Source organism: Lissotriton helveticus, chromosome 3_2, assembly GCF_964261635.1.
Source record: "Lissotriton helveticus chromosome 3_2, aLisHel1.1, whole genome shotgun sequence".
Taxonomy (NCBI): domain Eukaryota; kingdom Metazoa; phylum Chordata; class Amphibia; order Caudata; family Salamandridae; genus Lissotriton; species Lissotriton helveticus.
Genome location: NC_136062.1, coordinates 210,761,151 through 210,788,255, shown reverse-complemented (window position 1 = coordinate 210,788,255; position 27,105 = coordinate 210,761,151). Strand labels below are relative to the sequence as shown.

Sequence of the window (27,105 nt, the reverse complement as noted above, 5' to 3'; positions counted from 1 at the left end):
GTTCCTGCCACTAAATTGCCACCTCAGAGGCCAGGGGTTGCAAGGCAGTGCTAGGGGTAGCAAAGGGCAAGCCAGGGGTCACAGCTGAGACCCCTAAATGACATCCATGTTCTAGAGACCCCTCTGCCTACTTGCAGATAGGGATGTACGTTGTTACAACGCATGCTTTTACCACGCATGCTTTTACAACGCAGGTTTTTCAACGCAAGTCGTTACAACGACTTGCGTTGGGGGGTATTGGATAGTGAATAGTTTTATTTACTATTCCAACTCCAGTCCCCGTGAATAGTAGGGAAGGTGTTGGATAGTAAATTAAACTATTACCTATCCTAGAGCGCCCCCCAGAGCAATTCGTTGTAATGACTTGCGTTGAAAAACCTGCGTTGTAAAGGCACTGCGTGGTAAAAGTTGCGTCGTAAAGGATGTTTCCCGCAGATAGCTGTGTGAAATCTTGCAGGCACAAGTTTTAATGCCCGGAGATGCCTTCACCCCTTCATTAAGAGTTCTATCAAATGCGCGCTGCTGAGTTATCTGATGGCAAGAGCAGTGGTTAAATAAGAGTGCGTTGTCAAAATATCACAGCGCTATATAAGTTCGGATAAACAATTACATTTTAGAAAACAAACTACTACATACAGGGACATTTACTATGGGCATTTAAAGTTCTCGTATTCACTTCTTAATTGGTCCTGAGTGACAGTTTAGTAAACGTTTACACATTCAAGTTACCATAAGAAAGGCTGCAACACACAATAATATTAAACATGTGTTTTATATAGCACTTTCCATTGCTGTCCTTTCTAAGCGCTGTACTTAATGTGTGGTATCATTATTGAATGTATTTGTGCTCAGTGCATTGACCTCGAAAGGATAAAACACTCAGTTGCATTAGACCTACAAGGTCAATCAAAAGTGAAGCATACTTTAAGAAAAAGAAACAAACAAAAATTACTGTAGACTTGAGTTGTGAAATGAGTCGCTCTCTCACCATGGGCAAGCCAAACCGTTTGGCATTGTCAATGTTTGTTATGCCAGATATTACCACTTTGCTGTTTATGTGCCTGATGTATTTCTTTTGTAAGAAAGATTTTGTGTAAAAGTTAACACTTCTATCTACGTTCTTCTAAAGTTCTTTTCAATACATTTAACATAAAAGGTGAATCATTTGTCTCTGTGGTTTAGTAGTGCTTTAGAATACATTTTGTCTGAAAGGTGTGGTCCCTGGCAGTTTATAAGTTCTTTGTATGATAGGTGGTACACACGCATCAGAGCTTAAGTGCGTGAGACGCCACTGGTACGATGCGACTATGTCGGTGCCTGTAAAGTGCTTAGGAGAAGTTGGTATGAAGTGTGAGGTACCTATGTTGGGGCTTGCGAGGTGCTTTGGAGCGCAGATTTTATTAAAGGTGATTGATGAACCGCTCTCGGTTCTTTTAAAGTGATGTGCCTGCCTTGCTGCCTGTAAAGTGTTTCTGAGCACTTTGTATGAAAGGTGTTGCACCTCTCTTGGTGCCCATAACGTGTGGAGTGGGACAGTTTGTAGGAACCGTGATGCACTCATGTCTGTACAGTGCCTTTGGACACCGCCTGGGTGGTTTTGAGCCCGTCTACATGCTTTCCCAGCACTTTACCTTACATATTACCTGTATGCGTTCTTAAAGTGCTTTGGGATATACTATTAAGCACTGTTGCTTTCATGTTGCATTTGATTTTAGGACTGAGTTTCCATGAATGTGTCCGGCTAACCCTACCTTTGAAATGTGCAAGGGGCATGTTTTAGTTGAATTGCTTCAATTGTTTGCTTCATGCTCTGTGAATAGTTTTCTATTCACACCCGCGTTTGTCTGCAAGGCATAGAGTCTCTGTAGTTTTGAATTAGGACATTTGTGCTTTTTAGATGTATAGATCCAATTATTTTATTTAAACAAAATGATCAATACAACAGAAATCGACATGAAAAATGTTAGCGAAAAGTTACATACACAAATATTAACACAAACATTTCAAGTTGAATAGACCCTATATTACTTTCAACAGTATCCTAGATTGAAGTAGTCTGGTCCCCTCTGCAGAAGTTCTCAGGGGAAGGGAGGTCAGAGAAGCCCCATCTTCAAAACCTGCAGACTTGTGCACTTCAGTCACCAGAGAGATAGCCGGGATGCAGTGATCCTCAGGCACCAGAGAGCTAAGGAGGAGTGAGCAGTCCTCAGCCCAGGCAGAATGTGGTGGTCTTCAGGACGCAGAGAAAACGGCAGGATGGATAGTCCTCCGCTCCAGAGATAGGCAGGAATGGCCTTTGGCAGAAGAGAGATGAGTAGAGTGCTGTGGTCTTCAGGCTGCAGAGAAGTGGACAGGATGGGATAGTCTCAGGCTGCAGAGAGTTGGCAGGATGGAGAAGTCCTCAAGCCGCAGAGAGATGAGGAGATTGAGGTGGTCTTCAGGCCACAGAGAAATAGATAAGATGCAGTGGTCCTCAGTGTGCAGCCAGATGGGCAGAGTGGGGTGGTCTTCAGCCTGCAAAGAAGTGGACAGGATGGGGTAGTCTCAAGCTGCAGAGAGATGGTAGGAACGAGTGGTCCTCAAGCCACAGAGAGATGAGGAGATTGAGGTGGTCTTCAGGCCGCAGAGAAATGAATAAGATGCAGTGGTCCTCGGTTTGCAGCCAGATGGGCAGAGTGGGGTGGTTCACAGACCACAGGAAGATGGGGAAGTTGGAGTAGTTCTCAGCCCCAGCGAGATAGGCAGGAAGGAGTAGCCCTCAGGCTCCAGAAAATGGGGCAGGATGGAGTGGTCCTCAGATCCCAGAGAGATGAGCATGATGGAGCAGTCCTTATGTCACAGTGAGATGGGCAGGATGGAGGGTCTTCAGGCCACAGCGAGAGGGGCAGGATGGAGTGGGTCTCAGTTCGCAGAGAGAAAGGCATTAGAGAGTGGTCCTCAGGCCTGTATGAGATAGGCAGTATGGAGTGTCCTTGGCCCACAGAAGGTTGTGCATCGTGCAGTGGGCTCCCAGAGAGATGAGCAGGATGGAGCGGCTCCACAGCGAGACGGGCAGAATGGAGTGTTTTTCAAGGCCACAGCGAGACGGGCAGGATGGAGTGGTATTCAGGCTACAGCAAGATGGGCAGGATGGAGTGGATCTCAGTTTGCAGAGACATAGGCATTAGAGAGTGGTCCTCGGACCCGTAGGAGATAGGCAGTATGGAGTGTCCTTAGTCCACAGAAGGTTGGGCAGCGTGCAGTGGTCTTGTGAATACAGCTCCGCTTTTTCTTGCACTCACTGAGATCAAGACCTGCAAGAGAAAAAGGTATAAAGTGAACGAGGATCATGTCTGGTTGTGTACTTTACACTTCTAGTTTGACTACTGCCTGTCAGGTCAGGCACACCAGGCTTACAATGCACTTCTGCAAAATACACACACTCATAATCAGTTGGTTAGGAAAGGGAAATTAGGGAGATAATGAATGTTTATCTTTGGCTTACATAGTCCAGAGAGCTTAGAGGAGGGGGCGAGTGCCACGTTTACAAGTGCCAGAGAGTTACCCTAAGCCAAGCATAGCACAGACTTGGGATGAGGCCTAGAAATGTGAATGTAGACTCTGGCTGGCGCTCTGCATGAAAGATCAACAGTCAAAGTGGGTTCAAAGACAAGTGACTAAGTGCAGAGTGTAATCAGACCCATGGCAGCTTGAATACGATCTTCCAAAAGGCAGTTTTCTTGGGTTCTGTGCTAAAATCAAGGCATCAGAGAGTCTTTTGCCCCAGATTAGAGTTTGCAAGGTTTCTGCATGAAAGTATAGTCCTAGGGGTCTTTGCTCAGTAACAGGGTGTCATTTGGTCTTGTATCCTAGGGTGCATTTCCCCAGGCCTCTGCAGCACAGGGTTCTGTACCCTGAAACAGTGTGTCCTGAGGCATTAAGCACCCCGCCTTCTGTATAAAGAAACACGTTCTCCTGTGACCTAGTGCTCTATGGTAGAGCATTCTAGGTCTCTGCAAAAAGCTAAATTCAAACTTGATCACTGATTTAGTGTGCCTATGCATCTTGTTCCTGGTGTTCACTGTTTATGATAGTGTACATTTAGTCTAACGCTCTGGAATAGAATGTTCGTAGGGTCCCATGCACAGGAATTGTTTTACAATGTTCACAAACTCTGGTGCAAAGAGACCTTGAATGCCACTGCGTGAGCCCAAATGTCCTTGAGTGCTGTGCCCTTGAGCAAAGTATCCTATGTGTGACGATCTGGAGCAGATTATTATACCCTTGCTGAGAGTGTACTAGTATCTTGGACCCAGATGCTACTTATTCTAAAGTCATATATCAGTGACCAACATTCTCGTAGTGCCCTAGAGCACAATATGTTCTTCTGTTTTACTTCACAAGTTCCTCTGGTCATGTTTTAGAGTAGAGTACCCCGCCTTTGGCTGAACATCCTAGGGACTGGTGCCTAAAGCGGGTATTATGGCCTAGTTCAAACACCCCAAGGCTTCATGCCCGGATTCATCATATCCTAGGGTCTTACTCATTGATGAAGAGCACCCCGGTGTATTGGGTTCGGAAGCAGGGTACTCTAAGGTTTTATAGCACCTGCCAAAGAATAATAGGACCCCATGCCTGGAAGCACAGTATCCTAGGGTCATACACGTGGCTGAACAGGGTATTGTGTCCTGAAACCGGTTACCCTAGGGTCCTATGCCCTGCAGCAGACCATCAAACTAAGTGGGGATGTTCTGGGGTGTTTTGCTTGTTACAGAGTGCTGTTCCATAGAGCACAGTGTCTTACGTTCTTTTGCCCATGTTGGATTTAGTTTACCTCAGATGAAGATGATTTTAGGTGCACAGGAAATGTTACAGAGGCAGAGAAGTGAGTGATGCAGGACAGTGGGATAGCGTACAACTAACCCCTCACATAATTTTATTCTATTGGTCTTGTTGTAAAGTGTCCAACTTTCGCCAAATAAGGCCAAGTAAGGCTATCTTCCTCCGGGTGAGAGGTATTAATGTAGGGTGCTAACTCTCTTCTTAACAAGATCCAGATTGCCACATTGCACTGGGTTTTAATAAGAGAGTAAGATAACATTGCATGTTCCCCTCCAAGCTCTGTGCTCTTTTGTGATGTTAATTATTGGCAGGCATATGTGTTCACACAGCTGAACGTTTCGCATACATGTGTATGAAAGTCTACTTCTTGATCTCCTGCAACCAATGAAGCAGAAACTGTGAAAGTCTACTCTAGAATTTTACAAGGTCACTTGGTACCTTTAGCAAAGTGAGGTAAGTGTAAACACCCATATCTGACAAATCCGAACGCAGCAGGCTGGATAATGTAGGATTGTAGTGCTTCTTCATGGAGTCACAAAAACATCCTCTTGTTTGACTTTAGAAGCTGGGATAAATGACCATCTGGGTGACAAGCAAGGACCCTCACGATGTCAACTTGAAACATTCGTTACTTCTAGTATTAGAAGATTCACCTGATTTTCAACATTGATGCTTGACAGAACAAGTCCTTGGAGCTTGTGAGGATCGTGATGTCTTCTTATCAATCCTATTGTTTGAGAATGGGACATGGCTAGATAAAACCACACTTACTTTTCATTTGTGCACCTGATGAATGTGCGGATTATCACACACCTAATAAGAAATGTGACCAGTGGAAGTAGGATTACCAGTCTACAAGAACACCTGAGCCAGTGCATAGTAGGAAAGAGTAGCAGAGAGCTTTCTATCATATGGGCAAACCTCAACAGAGATGACCAGGTTTATAACAAGAAACATCTCAGCCAGTAGATGAGGGAGGGGAAACATTTCCTTGGGTACGTTAGAGGAGGGAGGGGAAACATTTCCTTGGGTACGTTAGAGAAGGCAATGATAGTTATTGGGACTTGGCCCTGTTTGGCAGGTTCACCCCAATACTTTTTGCATTTTCCTAGCCTTTTTCTGTAACCTGGTGTTGGTGACTTTAAGCCTCTGAGCACATTAGCACTGTGGTAAAGTTGGCCTGCCCTCCCATAGGAATGTATGGGGGATAATTGTGTCCATGGTAATTCCTGGTATGAGAGGAGTGCAGGGTCGAGTTTAGTATGTATGAACTCATGAGGATAAATGCTGTGCAATGGTGTGCGCAGATTTATGGTGACTGGTTGAGAAATGCCACTTTTAGAAGTTGGCATTTCTGTGTGCTATGTGTCTGCCTGCCCGATGTGAATTGCATGTCTGGGTTGTGATTGACAGGAGCTGAGGGGTGTGGGTGGCTCCAGGAGGGGCAGGGTGAGTCAGATAGGCTGAATGGGACACCTGGGCTAAGAGTAGTGGGAGGGGTAATCCCCTGACTCTGAATAGGACTGTGCCCAGGCTGTACAATGCTGGCTCGTGCCCCTCTGTGGTGTGTCTGATGACAAGCCCCCACCTAACAATGAGGAAGAGGAGCCTGGTAAAAAGGGTGCTCCAGAACCAGTGGGAACTGGTTCCCCCAAGCCCTGTACTCTACATAAAAAGGATTTGCTAATATAAATATAGGGGCTATGACCCCAGAAAAATGTTCAGTTCTGATCCAGAATCCTGCCGGGGCGTGCTGCTGCTGGGGCCCAGGGGGGGCTGCCAGGAGGGCTTGCCTCACTGGACCCTGCACTGCCCCTTCATCCCTGAAGACCTCTTTGCTGGGACCTCTTCCTCCCTGGGAGCACTACATTTTTATCTTTCACACAGGAAGAGAGCGAGGGCTTCGCAGCGCAGCGCGGCAGCCCCTTTCTGAGAGGGAAATCCCAGCGAGAGGGAATGCCCCGTGATGACTAAAGCGGCGAGTGCCCAACCCGCTTATTCCGATATGTAAATAATGGGTGCCCACACCTCATGGCTGCTTTGTGCTTATTTCTTGAGGACGGGTGCCCACCACACCTCGATGTGCCTTTTTAAACCAAAATATAACAAAAGGGGGGAGAGAGAGAAAAGTGGATCCAGTCTCCCTAGGCATCATGAATAAACAAAGTAGAATCCACTTGGAGGGTGGCAGTGGTCCCTAACGTGATTTAAACCAAAGCAGGTGCCTACCCCGCACAATGCCGGAAGCCCGAAAGTCAGGCATGTCTGCCTGGGACAGAGGCGGGGCCGGCGGCAGGGCCGGAAGACATGCTTTGGTTGTGGAGCGGGGCTCCCATGAGCCGATGGGAGTCCCGGCGAGAACAAGGAGGAGCTGAAGGTGCTCGGAGCCTTGCGGGCTCCACCGCAAAGTCCCGGGTCCCAGTAGGGTGCCCAGGTGAAGAGGAGAGGCATAGTTAATATGGCGCCTGCCTGCCCGGGGCTCCCGGGAGTGCAGAAGAGCCCCACGGGCACCAGAAGCTATGGGAGAATAGAGGTTTCTACACCCCCCCTCCACCCCCCCGTGGAGGGAGTCATTAAGACCGGCTGAGTCCTGCCAGTAGCACTGGTGAGTAGATGCTGATCCTAAGGGTTGTGGTGCCCTACGAGGCACAGGGTTGGTGCTTTTTGTGAACTGAGCGGGCCGCTCCAACGCGGCCACATCGTCTGAGGAAGTCCCCGTGGGGGTTTGGGGGGGCACGTTCTGTTTCCAGAGCCGTGTGGCTCCAACGCTGAGGGGCAGTTTCTTCTTGTGCACAAAAGAGCCCCTGAGGGCCCCCGAGTCTGAGGGGCAGATCGAGGCACATTGTCGGTGCCTGGGCGGTCCCGCCAAAGAGTGGGCCGCCCCAACGATGGTGGCATGTGTTTAGAGCCACGTGGGGGGTCCAGAGAGCATAGAGGTGCTGGGCCCCCTTGAGGAGAAGTGCCACAGCTGCGCCACACCAGCGGGGGCGGCTGCCGTGAATTTGGCCCATATTTGGTTCCGAGTCCCTGAGTGGGACAGGAGGCACAGAGGTGCCAGGTGTTCCTTTGTTTCACAGCTGCCCAGCAAGTAGCGGGCAGCTGTAACGTTTAGGCCTCAGTTCTATGTGGGCATATTTTGAGAGAGGAGTGAGATGCGCTCCTGGGCCCTAGCGCAATGGCGCACTTTTGGATTCCGCTGCATAGGCAGCAGCCCTGACATTCTGGACACAGGGAATTTGAGCCCCTTAGAGAAGGCCAGTTGGCCAGGGGGTCCGTGATTTACCTCTTGTTAGGAAATGTAAGGCTTTACTGTGATTCATGCCTCCAAATGCGTTTGGAGATGAGCTCATGTGCGGAATGTGATTATGTCGGTGAGGTAATTTCCTACTGTGAGTATACCCCTAATGTGAGTGATACTTAGGAGGTTAGGGTATAAGATGTTAGACTGATGAGGTTGGCGGACAATGTGTTTGGCGCCTAATGTGCTACTGTGCCTAATGTTACAAACTGATGCTGAGTACAGTGGTTACCAGTGATTACTGGTTGTACGTTTATTATATGCTTTACTTTTACTAAGTTCACTCTGTGATGGTTCTGACAGTGGTCAAGTGGGCCTTGTCAGGTGTATATAATCCCTTGTAAATATGGCCTAGTGCCAGCAGGCACCATGTATATTATGTGAGTACTATTCTAATGTGTTATGAGAATACTAAGGCTATTTTTTATATAACCTTGTGTGGAGTTCCTTTTGTGGTGTGCCTGGGATGTTGTTGCTATGTGCGTGCGCAAACGCTTTACACATGGCCTCCGGGATAAGCCTGACTGCTCGTGCCAAGCTACCAAGGGGGTGAGCAGGGGTTATCTTTGGGGTGTAACTCCCTTGCCCTGACTAGAGTAGTGGTTTCTGCCTGGCTGTGGCGCAAGCCTTAGCCAACCAGAAATCCCCTTTCTAAAAAGGCCTCTCAGGTACACCAATGATCCAACCCAAGTGTCTCAATTCTGTCACCTACTGCACACTGGTATATATAAGTTAACTTCCAAAAGCGTGTCTACTGGAAGTTGGATGTATTGTTGGTAGTCAGTTATCCTTCAGCATTACAATTTTCTTAGAGTGCGATTAAGTGATTGTTGTATTCTATCCACTCTTTTCTTTGATATCCCGCCGTTGACCACAAAAGAAAATCTAAAGAAAGCTGTAGTTGAAAACAACAATCAGGAGTGGAAATTAGAAGTGATAGTAGGATCAAAGCAAAAACATATCCCCAATGATGTATTCTCACCAACCTCCAGGTCTAACTGCACATCAACCACCGTACGCCCTACATTTCAAAAACAAAAAAGTGGATCAAACCCGCTCAGTCTCTTACTGTGCTATTCGGCAGTTTGTGGTGGACACAAATCGACCAGTGTAGTGGATGTTGCACCGCACCACGTTGTTGGTGAAATCTGACTCAAGCACAATGTACTTGGGGTTCACGACCACCTGAGAAAGACAGGAAAAAAAAGAATAATACATGGCTGTACCCTAAATTCATGTATTTTTTTTTGCAGCGTATATCCCCGTCTGGATGACTCTATTTCAAATTACTGTACATTTGAGGAGTGAGGGAATCTCAGAATATCTATCCCCCACCACCAGGAAGTAATCCTGCTATTCTTAGTGGTCAGTTACTACCATGGCAGCAAATTATTTCTGAAAATCACATTAGATGAATGTGTTTATTAATTTTACAGGAAAACAATAGCACATGTGTGAGGGTAACTGGTTAGAAGTACGCCTGGAATTCGATTTACTAGACTGCCAGGAGTAACGCAAGTGACATTACCTGCCGTTTGACCTTAGATGTAGTTGAAGGTAGTAACATCACAAGACCACTGACCTCGTGATATAACACCAAATTACATCATGGGTCCTTTGACACCCCCATGATGCCAGAGGAAGTGACATTGCAAGATCTTTGGCTTTGTCCTGTCACATTTGAGATGAGGCTAGTTACCTCAAAGTGATTTGAAAATCTCTAGCAAATACAAATGAGAAACTCTACTAAAAAACATATGTTACTCAAACCCTATTGAACATGTACCCATTTAATTATCAATACTAGGTGTGTGCATAACGTAGTAATTTTCTCTAGTGTAATTGTGCAGAATTACAGTTAATTATGCATAATTACGTTTAAATAAATGAGGAGCACAATCCAGCATTTACTTTTTTTTAGCACAAAATACACCCTTGCATCTAAAATAGACCGCAAGGATGCATTTTGTGCTAAGAAAATAGTGGTAAAGGCAACAGAACACAAACAGCAGCAGCCAGCAGTCACTCACGCATTCTTAGTTTGTTGTCCTGTGCTCCTGCAGTAAGATTTTTGCCCCATATTACCTCCAATTATGCAAGAGGGCATAATTGTTTAATTTTCCGTCACAAGAATAACAGAAAATATTCAGATTTATGCACAAGTATTAAAATTTCACCTAGGACAGTTTAGCACTGTTTAAAATAGTATACAGCAATGCAGACTTGATTATATCAACTCATTGAGTGACATTCATTTGAAGTGATAGTTTAAAAAAAGTGTGTTCATTTCCTCACTGCCTTGATGGTGATGCCATTATAGGACAAAAAATCAAGTCAGTTTTCATGTGTACTATATATGTGGCCCAGGTTATTATTCCAATAGAAGCATCTAGGCCACAGTAAAGTGTGCTGTTGTAGTGTAGACAAAAGCTGACTAGTGCGCTGACCACTGTAGGTGGGGTGATTTTCAGATTAGATGAATGGTAGGGTATTTTGGAAGAATGTGGATTTCAGTATGGATCCCAGGTGGGTATTTAGAATAAGATCTATGGCCAGGGCTCTTTTGAGTTATTAAGCTTTTTTTGCACAGGTACCTTTTCTCCAATTAAAATGGGAAGGGGGCAAATTGCGGATGGATTTCTTTTTGCAGATGAGGCCGGATCGAAACAAGTTTTTTTTAATCATAGATCCGTATACTATCAGTCTGCTTTTGTCCACCAGGCCTCTAATGCTTTAAATACTTTTTGATGTTTCTGTTTCTTTGATTGGCAATTGTAATGTGTGTCATCTGCATATGAGTGAAAGAGGTGGCTTTAGTTTCTCAGTACATCCAACATGTAGTTTGGGTTTGTATAAATATTGAATAAAACTAGGGATGGTTGTAGGAGGGTTGGAGATACATTTAAAAGTTTTAATGTGTTTTGCTGGTCCAAGTGGCAGCATATGTGATGTTAACACTGCAGTACACACAGCCAGCGGAAAGGAAAGGGACATTCTACTAGTCAAATGAAAATGCCAACTGAAAACAAAAAAGATGCAAACAAATGCTTCAGGGAGAACGTTACTCTGCAATTGCAGCTTGCATCTACATGTATATCATCAATGTGGTGAGCATGGCTGCCAACAGGATCGGACTGGGACAGAAAATAAGCCCGGGGATCAAAACAAAAGTGTTCTCCATTAGTGAATCAGATAGCTAAAAAGTGGTCCATTTTTGCAAATCTGGGCAGTTTTGAACTTGTAAAGAGATTCTGTATAAGTGTTTAGTACAGTGTGGAAGTCTGAAAGCATTTGCACTTGTTGCAGGCAATGTTTGTGGTCTATATCACTAAAAACGGGTCCACCAGACAATAAAACTAGTTCACAAACAGCCAAAAGCCTGACCAACACACTAACCTGTCTGACCAGGCCTTCTGGCACTGCAAGGTTGCCATATAGGCCAGTCCGACTCTAGCTGGCAACATCAGTAACTGAATGAAGAGTAGTAATTATAATTCTCGCATTGTCGTGGACCCAACAGCAGAACGTAGTCGGCTACCGTACCTTCAAGATGTAGTTTCCAGGCTGGACATCAGTGATATCGATCCATTGACAGTCAATGTCAGCATTGTACGTGTCATAGCAGCCGGGGCTCAATCCCTGAGAGAGAAGAAAATGAAACGTTGAAAGGCTTTCTCCTATTAGGAACTTGTGCCTGTGAATATATCTTAGCATGCTGAGGAGACGCAGAATGATAAAGTGTGTACATTTCATACACCCTTGTGTTTTAGACGAATAGTATGGCAAGGACCTTGAAGCTCTATCATATAGTGAAGTCGTTTTTTATTTTCTCCAGTCATGTGTGTGATCTGTCTGAAAAGGAATTAGCCAGAGTGAGAGCAAGGCACCATGGAGGGAGGGGGGAGGGGAGAAGGCACATAAGTGTCCCAGGAAGCCACCAGTGCTAAGTGATAACTACAGTGAACAGAAAACTGAAAACATTGCTTCAAATACATGAATGCCAAGTCGCAGACAAATTAAAGAGGTAGCCACATGAGAACATGAATGCATCTACAGGTCACCGATGGTGATCAGCAAGGGAAACCAGATGCCATATCCACAAATATTCCTGTGGAAGACACACCCAAGCTGGCAATGGCCCTGTTTTCTCACCTGCATAGCGTCCCTTATCTTAACCTTATGTACTCAGCACACTACCCCCAGCTTTGTATAGCACTCTGTTGCTTTATAGCTAGGTTAATGATATATAACCTACATACAGAAATGCTTACATAGATTAGTACAAAAATGAAGGCATCTGTGAAGTTAGCGTTTTAAATAGTACATTTGTTAATGTTATATAATGTTCATCTTCTGATCGTTAGCTACATTTATATATTGTTTTACAACAGTACTTATCAAACTCAGGAGAATGGCCCAATTACATTAAATAAATCTATTAATGATTTAAGTCCTTACTTAACATTTATGCAATACACAAAATTCAGTAAGGAGAGTGACAACGTATTTTTCAATTATCCCTTACTTTAACTTATATATAGAAAAAAGTGCAGTCACCAACATACAGATACAGTATATGTATCCCCTTAAGGGTAGAGCTATCAAACCCAATCACACCTTCCTTCTAAAAAGCAAACACAAAAAACATTAAGAAAATTAAAAACCACACAACAAAGAAAGCAAGCCCCAGGGCGGAAGGGAAGTGTGGAGGCAGGCAAGCCCTCATGATGTTTCAAAATGAGGATCCAATGTTTTCCTTCATGCTAATATAGTACTGCCCTATGAGGCTCATACTCCGCCAACGTTTCAAATACATCACAGTGCGCTAATGTTACGCATAATAACATCATAAATCTCACATATATTTAAGAGGTCTTTCATCACCTCCTTTTCATTGTTACTTTCAATCCTACAGTGCTTCCTACATTTTTTTTTCAAGTATTTTTATTAACATTTTCTTAAGAGAAACACATTGCATGATAGTACATGTAAATTGGCATTGGTTCGTGTGTTTTCGATCTGCGGAACCACGGTCATGTCTCTGGGTTGACAGTTATCTTATACATAGTATAATTGCTGCTAGAAATGGTATCGCTCAACTTTGCAAGTCTTTTCACATGAAGATACATCTCCTGCTCATTGATTACTGGTGCGTTAACTACTGCTTATAGTGCTAAACTACTAACTGGGGAGTCTAACTGGGGTGGTGTTCATGAATTCTGGAATATGTGAGTCAGACAGGGTATCGAGACTACTGCGTATCCTTCTTGTGAGTATTATTAACGTCAACAGGTTGGGACCTGCCCAGCCGCCACGTCTATCTGGTTGACCTAGTGTGTGAGTGGTTGAGTTGTCATACACTGTTACGTACTTGCTGTTGTGTGGAAACTAATGTGCATGCTGCCGGTCTGGGCCTGTGATTGCGAGTTTATTGGGGCTTGCAACAGGTGCTTACGTATCCCCTTTATCTCCTCTTCCCTGAGCACTTCCTCCTCCGCTGCTGCCCATTTGTTCACTGCTACCACCCAGGATGCTATCGGGGGTCCCCCAGGAGGTCACCAGTGCATAGCTATGCCTCTATTTGCGAATAGTGTTGCTAGCGATGCAAAGTGAAGTAGTACTTTGTGCTGTTTCCGCCTCCAGAAGATTCCAAGTGCACAGGCCTCCCACGTGTTCATGTTAGGAAGATCCGTGAGTTCCCTGAGTGTCTCGTGAATAATATGTTAATATGGTCCGATTGTAGGGCAGGCCCAGAACATATGATAAAAGTCTGCGTCCAGTGTTTGACATCGGGGGCAAAGAAACTGAATGGATGGATAAAATCGCTGGAGATGCGCTGGCGTTTGATACGCTCTGTGTAAGATATAAAATTGTATGTTTTTAAAGCGCGCGTTTAGGAAACTTTCTTGGGATATTCGAGTGCCTTCTCCCAATCCTTATCATATAACGGTGCCCTAGCTCTTCCTCCCATGTTACCCATAGCGCATCCAATGGTTTGTTCAGAAGCTCCAGTATAGCTTTGTAAAGTCAAGTGACCAGGTGTCGATGTGCCCCCATGTGCCTGCGTGCAGGACCGGATGTGTTGCTGGTTCTCCCTCCGTCAAATCATGATATGAATGGTACCTTTCTATGATTTGCCTGTGGAGTAAAAATTGTCCGGGGGAGGAGATCGTAGTCTTCCACCAGCTGGTGGAACGGTTGTAATTGCCCGTCCACAAAGAAGGATTCTATCTCGGTGAGGGAGTGCTCTGTCCATATGCGGAGCACATTAGTAGTGTAGGACGCCTCTCTTCTGGGCCAGCCCACCAAGGAGAGTACAAAGGTACCCCCACGGACATTCGATGTATCCTCTGCATGCATTTACGCGGCACCGACACCTATATGGGATATGAGCATCACGGATTAGTGCCAGGTAGCAGCAAGCGGCAGAGTTCTGGAGTGGGTATGGGTCCTGTCTCTGTGTGGGTCTCCCCCATGTACCTGCCCATTGTCCAATAGGATAGCCACTGCAATTGCGCCACCATAAAGTATGACTCGAAGGAAGGTGCGCCTAGCCCTCCCTGGGTGGTGGGCAGTTGTAACTTAGCCAGCGGTATTCTATGTCTACTTGTCCCCCAGATTAGCAAGATGAGTAGCGAGTCTAAGTCCTTGAAAAAAGCTTATGGTGGGATTACAGGTACATTTGTAAATAGATACTAGAGACGTGGAACTATGATCCTCTTTTCTAGGGCCAGGCGTCCTTTGGGGCCAAAGGAAGGTTCTTCCAAAATCCCAATGCCGATCTAATCCCAGCCAGCGCTCTATGGCAATTGCCTTCGAATAAATCAGATGGGGAGTGATACAAACGAACCTCGAGGTATCGGGGCTATGCTCTCTTCCCCTATCCGAACGTCCCGAAGGGCAAGGACTGGAAGCAATGGGTATTCCCAATTCACTCTGAGCCCGGATGCCTCTGCAAATTCTTCAACTGTCGTCCATATGGACATCAGATCCACAGTGATGTCCCGTACATATATTAAAAGTCATCCGCATACATGGAGACACTATGTGTGATGCCCGCTATGGGGATGCCCCAATCCACCCCGACGTAATCATATTCAAGGGACTCTACCGCTAGGACAAACAGCAGGGGTGAGAATGGACAGCCCTGCCTCGTGCCTCGCACCACCTGAAACACGGATGATATGTATCATCCCATGCGTATGCGCGATGTACGTTTAGTGTATATGAGACGGGTATATGCTAGGAGAGTCGGACCTATCCCTGTCCGTTGCAGGACCGTAAATAGGTATGGCCACATAAGAGTATCGAAGGCCTTCTCGAGATCTAAAAGGAGACAGGCTGCTCTCGGGAACACGGCCCTCACCTGATCCTGCACATGGAAGAATCGGCGTAAATTTTGGGAAGTGTTTCTCCCTGGAACACATCCACATTGGTCTGGATGGATTGTGTAAAGCGGTCCGCCAATATCTTCTCTAATATCTTACAGTCAGCGGATAGCAATGTGATGGGACGATATGAGGCCAGCTGTTGTGGGTCTCGGTTTGGTTTCGCGAATGTAACTAAGACTGACTCCCTTAGGGAATCCGGGAGCTCACTTTTTTCTAGCACTTTTGCCAACACCTCCACAAGGTGGGGGACAAACTGGGGGGAGAAGGTTGCGTAATACTCCATGGGGAAACCATCTAACCCTGGTGATCTCCGTGTCTAGTGCAGTTTTCTCTGCTGCTGTAGCCAGGCTAGCTTGAATCCAGTGACAAAGTGAGCAAGGGACACACCTCTAGGCATACCCTGCCAACACTTAGGGCGAACATAGCAAGCACAAGGAGTTTCAGCTCTCTGTCCATCAGCTCTTTGTGTTTGCATTGTTCGCCCTAAGTAGACAGGGTATCCTCAGAAATGGGTCCCTTGCTCACTTTGCCACTGGATTCAAGCTAGACTGGCTGATGAGGGCTGTTAGCCCGAAACCGGTCCCCGGATGCTTGTTTCTAGTCCAGGGAAGACATGGCTTGGCAATAGAGACTAGACTGTTCCCATGGGGTACAGGGTCAAGACTGATTTGCATATAGCTATGTCTGAACTGGGGTGGCGAAGTGAGCTAAAGAGCGATGATGGTTTCAACCCAGATCTATGACTGGGGGTGAGTATCTGAATAGTTTCAGCGCTCTGTCCATCATCTCTTTGTGTTTGTTTTGTTTGCCCTACGTTGTCAGGGTATGCCAGACATGGGTCCCTTGCTCACTTAGCCTCTGGATTCAAGCTAGCCTGGTAGATGAGGGCTGTTAGCCTGAAACCGGTCCCAGGATGCTTGTTTCTGGTCCAGGGAGAACATGGCTTGGCAATTTAGGCTGGACTGTCCACATGAGGTCAGGGTCAAGACTGATTTGCATAAAGCTGTGTCTGTACTGGATGGCGAAGGGAGCTAATGAACAATGATGGATTCAACCCAGATCTGTGACTGGAGGTGAGTGTCTGAAAAGTTTCAGCGCTCCGTCCATCATCTCTTTGTATTTGCTTTACTCTATGTAATGTACCATTGCAAGTATACTTGCACTCAACGTCAACACACAGCACACATACTTTCAAGTTCAGTCACCTCGATGTATTGTGCCACCCAAGGCACACATAAATTCAGCCTAGCCATTAATTCAGTGTGCACTGCTAAGTGCTGTACCCTTTCTGTATTGTCCCAGGATGTGCTATTTGCAAACACACACACACTGCCAGCACACACAATTACCATGTGTGCGCTGCATAACACTTCACCATTCATGTATTGCACTTCTTACAAGCACACATACACCCAGCACATGCTTCTACTGTGCATACACTACACAGCACTACATCTCAAATGTATAGCACGTAGGTGAAGGCAGTAGCCTCTCACCATTATGAGGGTAGCGATTTGGGCACCCCTCCCAGTCCAACAAGACCGCAATCTGTGAGAGAGGCCTATGTGATGGGATACACAGGTGATCTGTGATTGCATATGACTAAAAAACGGCAAGAGGGTCTCAAACAACATTACAGTTGGGCACTCAGAACATGGGTACACACCCATTACCATGCACAGGACTTCTCCTTTCCAACAGGGGGTGAAATGTGTGTACCTATTACCAGGAAATTGAACAATTCCTTAACGGGGATGACATTTGCATCAGCACCATGAACTTGAAGCATGGCATGCTTCTCCTCTTCAGGATCTTAACCCAAATGTGATGTGTAGGTGTCCTGTTTGGAAGTGTAATATGCATGCTCTTTCTGTAGGTGCAATGGCCAAAGCACTACAATACTAAGGGCCACACGCATCAAAGCAAAAACTGGTCGCAAAAAGGCAGATTCACATTTTCAATTGTGATTGCATTTAAGGAATTGCAAATTGCGATGCCTTAAATCAATGCAAGATGGACTTTAAAATAGCGATTTCGCTATTAGGGTCAGCTAAATACTGATTATTTTAACCTGATGGTATTTCAAAAAAACTTTTTAAAATTCCAGATTACACACACACATGCCCTTGTGGCATGTGTGAGCACACCATGGGTGAACATATCAATTTCAGGGGTGCAACAGGGTGTCCTTGCGGCACCCTTGTACCCTTGAAATTGCATGCGCACTTTGTGAGTACCTATTGGGTACTCGCAAATTGTGGATGCTATTCCCATTCATTCCTATGGGCCAGTAGGCCCCTAGGAATGATTGGGAATTCCTTAATTGCGAGTATCAAATTGCGAGTCACAATTAACGAATGTTTAGGAATCACTATTTTTTTTGTGCAATTTCTAAATGCATAGGCTTTTGCGAATATTTAATTGCAATTCCTTAATAATCGCAATTAGGGAATCGCAAAAGCCTACCTTGAGGCATGTGCCCCTAAATATATTATGTGAATACTGTTGGAACCGGAGGTCTCTGGTTGGCACAGGTAGGCACTTGTGACAAGCAGGGACCCTCAGCTCCACGTCAGGGCAAGGGAACTACTCCTTCGAATAACCCCTGCTCACCCTCTAGGTAGTGTGGCGCGAGCAGACAAGGCTAATCCTCAGGGCGATAGTAAGTTAAGCATTTATGATCACACACAGTAAACCCACTGACCCACCACAAATGGACACCAGTCTTGTAGTTGTATCAAAAATACGTATACTTTATATAAAAGATAGAATCAAGCAGGATTATCACAAGACCATGTAACGTTTAGCGATTCGAGGCCACCAGATTATGATAGGCAAGATTTAGTCTTTGAATGTTCGTTGTTCAGCAAGGTACGATGACAGGGAAATAAGAACGTTGCGGACCCTGGATCCGATATGAACTCGGGACGGAGTTCACGTGTACCTTGCTTGTGGAAGTCCGAGGCGTTTCAGGCGCGGCTGGTGAGGGCGGACTCCGGACGAGGCCAACGGTTCTCCAGAGGATCTCTCCGGCTCAGGTCCCCCTCGAGGTGCGAGGTGGGGGAGCAGGACTGTGGAGGGTTGTGGCGATCCGGGGTCGATGCAGCTCACGGGTCGAGGCGCCGTTCAGGCCTGCGGGACATACTACTTCTTAGCACGCCGGGTCGTACTCGTGGATCTGTGAGGGGCGTCACGTTCTATGGCAGACGGGTGCAACACCAGGCTTCCGGTACCACTGTACGGGGAGGCCTTTCTTGAGGTGCGGCACGGGTCTTGGTATGCAGGAGGGCAAAGCGAGACAGTCGGGTACGTTACGACGTACGGACCGTCCGAGGCTATGGGATGCGCTCCGTGCAGTATCCGGCGGTAGAAGATGAGAGGTGCACAATGCACTCCGTTAGCGGCGAGGTGACAGGAGAGCGGGCGTCCCGGCACTGAAGTAGAGAGCGACTCAGGAATGAGCGGGCTCTCTACGGCGGGGCGACCAGGCTCTGAGCTGTCACGACCTGGGAGGGGGCGAAGGCACCCGAGTCATAACTCCGGCGAAGGAATAAGACCTAAGGCCCAACAGCAGACGGGCACAAGCAGATAGAACCCAATGATCCTGGGGTTCCGTTCAGGGGGCAAGCTCTCGATCAAGCCCTCGGAGATCGTTTCAGGCACAAGTCTACAAAGTCCTTTCTGGTCCTTTCCTCTCCGTTCTCAGCAAGGCACCACTGCAGGCCAGTCTTACAGGATTCAGACCGGTTTCCGTCCTTCAGCTTCTCTTGGTCCTTCTAGTCAGGCAGAGGTTCGTCGTGGTCAAAACTGGATCTGATTTGAAAGGAGCGGAGCTCCTATATTTATACTGCGATTCTTTTGTCTTTGCAGGCCAGGGGGCCTGAGCCTAGTTCAGCCCGGTTTTGGAGTACTTTGTTTACAGGAAGCTGCCGTCTTCTTTCAGAGTGCAGGGCAGAGACATCAGACGCTCCGCAGGAGGTGGAGCCAGCATTGTGGTAGTGGAGCACAACCCTACTCAGAGTCAAGGACTACTCCGCCCACCCATCCTGGTGTAAGCACCCTATTCACCACCTGGGGGTTCCAACTGACCCTGGGAATCTCCCAGCCCTGTCACTCACACAACCCCAGACAACCGATACACATCCTGGCAGAGGCGGGCTAAATGGTCAGGCGCGCAAAGGCTATCTTTCTAAAAGTAGCATTTGCAAACCCAGGATATTAAAATAAACCTTACTAAAGGAAGTATTTTATTATTCTCAGTTCAGGCATACTAAACTCGACATGCTACCGTGTTCCCTGAGCCTGCCGGGACTATAGCGTGTAATAGTTCCGACAGCTCATCTTGGCCTAAGAGAACCGGTAGCCCTTCCATAGTGAAGAACGAAAAGGGCGGTAATTCACTATGAGGACATGCCACACTCTAGGCTTGTCCTACCTTACGCTTCAATGCACCCTGCCCGTAGGCCTACCATAGGGGCGACTGATATGGAGGTTAGGGAAGGTTCAGGGACTGGCAAGTGTGGGCACTTGCGCAGTCAGCGTGACAGTGCGGGACTGTACGCGGGGTCTGCAATGGCGGACCCGAGTCATATCTTACGAGGCCGCTTCTGTGGGTGCCGCAACCAGCGGTGCAGGCCCACTAGCAGCATTTGTGTCTACAAGTCCCGGCACTCCTCGTGCACTTTGCTGGGGACTGACAGTCAAACAAATAGACCAATCGTGGAAATCAATTACACATACACTTTACATTGGGAGCACTTGCACTGCGGCACGGGTTGGCTTTGGCGCAGTGCCCTGAGCATCGAACACCAGCAAAACATCTGAGGCACATCAGCAAAAAGTGGAAGGGAGACTCACGCCAAGGTGCCAGGTCTAACACGTGTCCCCTCCAGCTGAAATGTGGGGAGAACTACCCTTGCCCAGGGAGGTCCTCATCACTAAGGCGGAAAAACCTTGACAGACCGTCAGCATTGGCGTGGTCTATGCCAGGGCGGTGTTCCACCGTAAAGTCCATATTCTGTAGAGAAATGGACCACCTCAACAGTTTCGGGTTCTCACCCCTCATTTGCATCAACCATCTTAGGGGCCTGTGGTCCGTCTGAACTCGGAAGTGAGACCCAAACAAGTAGGGTCTTAGCTTCTTAAGGGCCCAGACCACAGCAAAAGCTTCTCGCTCAATCGCACTCCACTTCTGTTCCCGTGGAAGTAACCTCCGACTGATGAAGGCCACAGGGTGATCCCAGCCCTCCTCAGTCGTCTGTGAGAGGACAGCCCCAATCCCATGCTCTGAAGCGTCTGTCTGCACTAAGAACTCTTTGGAGAAATCAGGAGCCAGGAGCACGGGCGCCGTGCACATGGCCGTTTTCAGGATGTCGAATGCTACCTGACAGGCGTCAGTCAAGATCACTTTCCGGGGCTGCTTCTTCGAAGTCAGCTCGGTCAAGGGGGCAACGATGGTGCCGTATCCCTTGACGAACCTCCTGTAATACCCGGTGAGTCCGAGGAAGGCCCTCACCTCCGTTTGGGTCTTGGGGGCTTCCCAAGCCAGGATGGTTTGAATTTTGGTTTGAAGGGGCGCCACCTGGCCGCTCCCAACTTGGTGTCCCAAATACACCACTGAACCTTGCCCGATCTGACACTTGGTTGCCTTGATCGTGAGGCCTACCTTGCGCAGAGCCGCCAACACTTCCCACAGGTGTCGCAAGTGTTCTTCCCACGTACTGCTGAACACTGCAATGTCGTCCAGGTAGGCGGCACTGAACGCGTCCAGTCCAACCAACACCTGGTTGACCAACCTCTGGAAGGTGGCAGGTGCGTTTTTCATCCCGAAGGGCATAACCCGGAATTGGTAGTGCCCATCTGGGGTTGAAAACGCTGACCTCTCCTTGGCCCCGTCAGTTAGGGCGATCTGCCAGTACCCAGACGTTAAGTCAAACGTACTGAGGTACCGGGCAGCCCTCAACCGATCGATGAGCTCATCAGCTCTGGGGATGGGGTGCGCGTCAGTCTTCGTGACCGAATTGAGTCCTCGATAGTCCACACAGAACCGTAGTTCGGGTGTGGCTCCCGGCGTCGCAGCCTTCGGGACCAAGACCACTGGGATGGGCCAAGGACTGCTGGAGGACTCAATCACCCCAAGAGCAAACATCTTCGAGACTTCCTCTTTGATGCAGGCTCGTACCCTGTCAGTCACACGGCAAGCCTTGTCCTTCACCGGCAAGCTGTCTACCGTGTCCACATCATGGACGCACCAATCTGTGACACCCGGAACCAGGGAGAACAAGTCAGAGAATTGCCCCAGCAGCTGGCGGCAATCACTCTGCTGCTCAGGGGTCAGGGAGGGTGAGAGGTTAACTCCATCCGCTGACCCGTCTCGCTCGGAGGCCACCAAGAGGTCCGGAAGAGGCTCGGTCTCCTCCTCCATTCCATCATCGGTTGCCAACAGCATGCCCACTTCGGACCTCTCCAAGTGGGACTTAAGGCGGTTAACATGTAGGACCCTCAAAGGGTTCCTGGGAGTTTGCAAGTTCACCAGGTAGGTGACAGGACTCTTGCGCTCCACAACCTCAAATGGACCCGTCCACTTAGCCTGAAGTGCACAGGGCTCCACTGGGGCCAAGACCCACACCTTTTGTCCAGGTTGAAGCTCCACCAGAGTGGCATTCTGGTCGTACCACCGCTTCATCTCCTCCTGGCTGGCTTCCAGGTTTGCCTTAGCAAGTTTCCTGAGTCGCCTGGTCTGGTTTCGGAAGGCCAGCATGTAGCTATATACATTCTGGGGAGGTTTCCTGGGAGATTGCTCCCAGCCTTCCCGAACCAGACTCAGAGGTCCTCGGACCGGGTGACCGTACAGAAGCTCGAAGGGACTGAACCCAAGCGACTTCTGTGGCACCATCCGCGGAGGCCACCAAGAGGTCCGGAAGAGGCTCGGTCTCCTCCTCCATTCCATCATCGGTTGCCAACAGCATGCCCACTTCGGACCTCTCCAAGTGGGGCTTAAGGCGGTTAACATGTAGGACCCTCAAAGGGTTCCTGGGAGTTTGCAAGTTCACCAGGTAGGTGACAGGACTCTTGCGCTCCACAACCTCAAATGGACCCGTCCACTTATCCTGAAGTGCACAGGGCTCCACTGGGGCCAAGACCCACACCTTTTGTTCAGGTTGAAGCTCCACCAGAGTCGCATTCTGGTCGTACCGCCGCTTCATCTCCTCCTGGCTGGCTTCCAGGTTTGCCTTAGCAAGTTTCCTGAGTCGCCTGGTCTGGTTTCGGAAGGCCAGCATGTAGCTATATACATTCTGGGGAGGTTTCCTGAGAGATTGCTCCCAGCCTTCCCGAACCAGACTCAGATGTCCTCGGACCGGGTGACCGTACAGAAGCTCGAAGGGACTGAACCCAAGCGACTTCTGTGGCACCTCTCGGTACGCAAACAGTAGGCATGGCAAGAGGACGTCCCACTTACGCCTCATTGGTCCTTCTAGGCCCATGATCATGCCTTTCAAGGTTCGGTTGAATCTTTCAACCAACCCGTTTCCTTGGGGATGGTAAGGGGTGGTGAACTTGTACGTTACACTACATTCTTGCCGAAGGGATTTCATATATTTCGATATGAAATTGGTACCTCTGTCAGACACCACCTCCAGAGGGAATCCTACTCGAGAGAAAATTCCCATCAGCGCTATTCCCAGCACGTGGGCCGTAACTGTCCTCAGAGGGATGGCTTCAGGGTACCGGGTGGCATGGTCCACCAAGACCAGGATGAACCTGTTGCCCATGGCTGTCTTGGGGTCCAGAGGCCCCTCAATGTCAATTCCCACTCGTTGGAATGGGGTACTGACGACGGGGAATGGTTGGAGGGGAGCCTTGTTCTTCCCTCCACACTTACCACTGGCTTGGCAAGTCGGGCATGTCCTACAGTTAGCATCTGAGCTCCTGTGCATCTGGGGCCAGTAAAAGTGGGTGACAAGCCTGTCATAGGTCTTGTCCATCCCCAGATGTCCTGCTAACGGCACATCGTGAGCCAAACCCAGTAGGAAGGCTCTGAACTTCTGAGGTACCACCAGCACACGGGCTGACCCAGGTTCAGCAGCCTTAGGTTCTGAATACAGGAGATCGTTCTCCCAGTAGACCAAGTGTTTCCCGGACTGAACACCATTGGCCTGGTCTGCAGCCTGCTGCCGCATTCCCACGAGAGAAGGGCACTCTCTCTGCTCCTTGCAGAATTCCTCCCTGGAGGGACCCCCTTCCTGCTGCCAATGGGTCAGCTCAGGCAGGTCTCCCAGTTTGGCGATCTGTTCCCCGGTAGGCTCCAGGGCATCCCCCTCGAGGTCTGCTTCCTCCTGGGCCATGGGAACTTCGGGGGCCGGCTGTCCGCGCCCCCTGCGCCTTCTCTCTAAGGCCGGTTCCTGGGCCTCTCCTTCAGGCTCCAGGATTTCTTCAACACCCCTACTGGCTGCCATGGACCGTGTGGTCACGCACGCCCAGTCGGGTAGACCCACCATCCGCAGATGAGTCGTTTTCTCCACCTTTCCCCAAGGGAGTTCTCCAAATCGTTTCCTAGCAGACAATCTACTGGTATGGAGGTCCTCACAGCGACTTGCAGAGTACCAGAGACCCCCCCCCACTCAAAGGGAACCTGAGCCATCGGACATTGGCTCTCAGAATTGTCAGCATTGACAACCCTACAGTAGGCGTGCGGTACTACCTGCTCATGAGACACCAGGTGCTGCCTCACTGCAGTCACACTGGCTCCTGTATCTCGAAGAGCCTCCGCCTTCTTACCGTTGATGGTCACTATCTGCGCATATTTCTTAGTGTTATTGGGTAGGTAGTTTTCGGGGACCATCCCACTGTCTCCTAGCGAGACTAGGGTCATCTGAACGGGATCCCCACCCATTTGGACGGCTACTTCCTCCCCAAAATTAACATTAGCTAGTTGCCGGGGCAGAGCACCAGTGGGTGCGGGCTTTGCAAACAGGCGACACTTAGGGTCAGAGGCAACGTGACCCAGGTCGCCACACCTAAAACAGGTGATGGGCCCTCTTTGAACAGGTTTACCTGTCGGGGCCCCGGTTGATTTCGGGGGTGGAGGAGGCTGAGAACCTTTCCCTTGGTTCCCTTGGGGATTACTTTGGGGGCCTTTGTGGAACCCTTTCCGTTTTCCCCTGTCCCCCCCACTCTTCTGCTGGGGACCCTGCCCACCTTTGGCTGAGTCTCCCACTAGACCTTTGTGGACCCTGGTGCTGAGCCAGCGGTCCGCTTCCTCGGCAAGCTTCCTCGGGTTGGACAGCTTGCTATCGATCAGGTGCTGGCGTAACTCAGGAAAACAATTATCCGACAAGTGCTCCCATGCCATTAAATCAAGTAGCCCTTGAAAACCAGTTACTTTACTGCCCTTCACCCAACCATCCAGCGCTCTGCAGAAAAAGGTCACATACTCCACATACGTACCCCCTTGAATCTTCACACACTTCCTAAACCGCTGTCGGTACATTTCAGGAGTTAACCTAAATCGATTCATCAGGGCATCTTTCATGTGTGGGTAGGAGTTGGACTCTTCAGAAGGAAGATCTAGCAGGGTATCCCGCCCCTCGGTCAGGAACCGTCCCCACAACCCCGCTCCCTAATCTTTCTCAGGGACCCGGTGGGAGGACATGGCTACCTCGTAGGCCCGGAACCACTGCCCTATGTCATCCCCCTTAAAATACTCCTTCCCCACATCCTTCGGTACCTAGACCCTTGACTCTACCTGGGCTGGCGTTGTGCTGCCAGCAGAAGCTGCGTCCAAGCTCTTTGCTTTCAGCTCCAATTCTTTTAGGCGTATCTCATGCTCCAGCTGGAGCCGTTTCTCTTCCATTGCCATCTGTCCTTTCAATCTGGCCATCTCTACTTCATGCGCTCTGGTTGCGGCCCTGTCTGCCAGCTCTTCTGACGACAGGCCTCCCGGTACTTCGATAAGGCTATCCGGTGGATCCACTACCACCCGATTTTCTGGCTCTCTCGACTCTTTCCAAGCTGTTAGTGCCTTGATGCGCTGGGTTCTGGTTTTGCAGCCCGCTTGGGAGACTCGTAACTTCTCGCACAGGGCTTTCAACTTATCAAGCTTCATCTGCTCAAGCCCTTCCCAGTCAACTTCGTCGATTCCAGAGATAACAGAGGGTCCTCTCACGGGGAGTGAACCAGGCATGGTTTAGAGATTGGAGATCTCTCGGCAAGGACGTAATCTGTGGCTCGTTATTTGGTCTGCTCTCACTACGTGGTGATCAGTAATTGACTGTATATAAATCATAAATGCAAATCCGAAATCCTCACCGCTGGTACCAATGTTGGAACCGGAGGTCTCTGGTTGGCACAGGTAGGCACTTGTGACAAGCAGGGACCCTCAGCTCCACGTCAGGGCAAGGGAATTACTCCTTCGAATAACCCCTGCTCACCCTCTAGGTAGTGTGGCGCGAGCAGACAAGGCTAATCCTCAGGGCGATAGTAAGTTAAGCATTTATGATCACACACAGTAAACCCACTGACCCACCACAAATGGACACCAGTCGTGTAGTTGTATCAAAAATACGTATACTTTATATAAAAGATAGATTCAAGCAGGATTATCACAAGACCATGTAACGTTTAGCGATTCGAGGCCACCAGATTATGATAGGCAAGATTTAGTCTTTGAATGTTCGTTGTTCAGCAAGGTACGATGACAGGGAAATAAGAACGTTGCGGACCCTGGATCCGATATGAACTCGGGACGGAGTTCACGTGTACCTTGCTTGTGGAAGTCCGAGGCGTTTCAGGCGCGGCTGGTGAGGGCGGACTCCGGACGAGGCCAACGGTTCTCCAGAGGATCTCTCTGGCTCAGGTCCCCCTCGAGGTGCGAGGTGGAGGAGCAGGACTGTGGAGGGTTGTGTCGATCCGGGGTCGATGCAGCTCACGTGGCGAGGCGCCGTTCAGGCCTGCGGGACGTACTACTTCTTAGCATACCGGGTCATACTCGTGGATCTGTGAGGGGCGTCACGTTCTATGGCAGACGGGTGCAACACCAGGCTTCCGGTACCACTGTACGGGGAGGCCTTTCTTGAGGTGCGGCACGGGTCTTGGCATGCAGGAGGGCAAAGCGAGACAGTCGGGTACGTTACGACGTACGGACCGTCCGAGGCTATGGGATGCGCTCCGTGCAGATTCCGGCGGGAGAAGATGAGAGGTGCACAACGCGCTCCGTTAGCGGCGAGGTGACAGGAGAGCGGGCGGCCCGGCACTGAAGTGGAGAGCGACTCAGGAATGAGCGGGCTCTCTATGGCGGGGCGACCAGGCTCCGAGCTGTCACGACCTGGGAGGGGGCGAAGGCACCCGAGTCACAACTTCGGCGAGCGAATAAGAACTAAGGCCCAACAGCAGACGGGCAAAAGCAGATAGAACCCAATGGTCCTGGGGTTCCGTTCACGGGGGCAAGCTCTCGATCAAGCCCTTGGAGATCGTTTCAGGCACAAGTCTACAAAGTCCTTTCTGGTCCTTTCCTCTCCGTTCTCAGCAAGGCACCACTGCAGGCCAGTCTTACAGGATTCAGACCGGTTTACGTCCTTCAGCTTCTCTTGGTCCTTC

The 27,105-nt window shown here is 48.8% G+C and overlaps 1 protein-coding gene across 1 annotated transcript in view; it reads right to left on the bottom strand.

The window, feature by feature from the left end:
• Window positions 1-1,890: 1,890 nt before the first annotated feature.
• Window positions 1,891-27,105, bottom strand: part of LOXL1 (lysyl oxidase like 1) — a 262,514-nt gene continuing 237,299 nt past the window's right edge. Inside the window, exons 5-7 of the mRNA XM_078685062.1 lie at window positions 11,663-11,758; window positions 9,189-9,304; window positions 1,891-3,293 (exon numbers count right to left, since the gene is read on the bottom strand). Of these exons, the coding sequence (XP_078541188.1) occupies window positions 3,287-3,293; window positions 9,189-9,304; window positions 11,663-11,758 (219 nt within the window). The 3' untranslated portion in view covers window positions 1,891-3,286. The remainder of the gene's footprint in view (window positions 3,294-9,188; window positions 9,305-11,662; window positions 11,759-27,105) is intronic.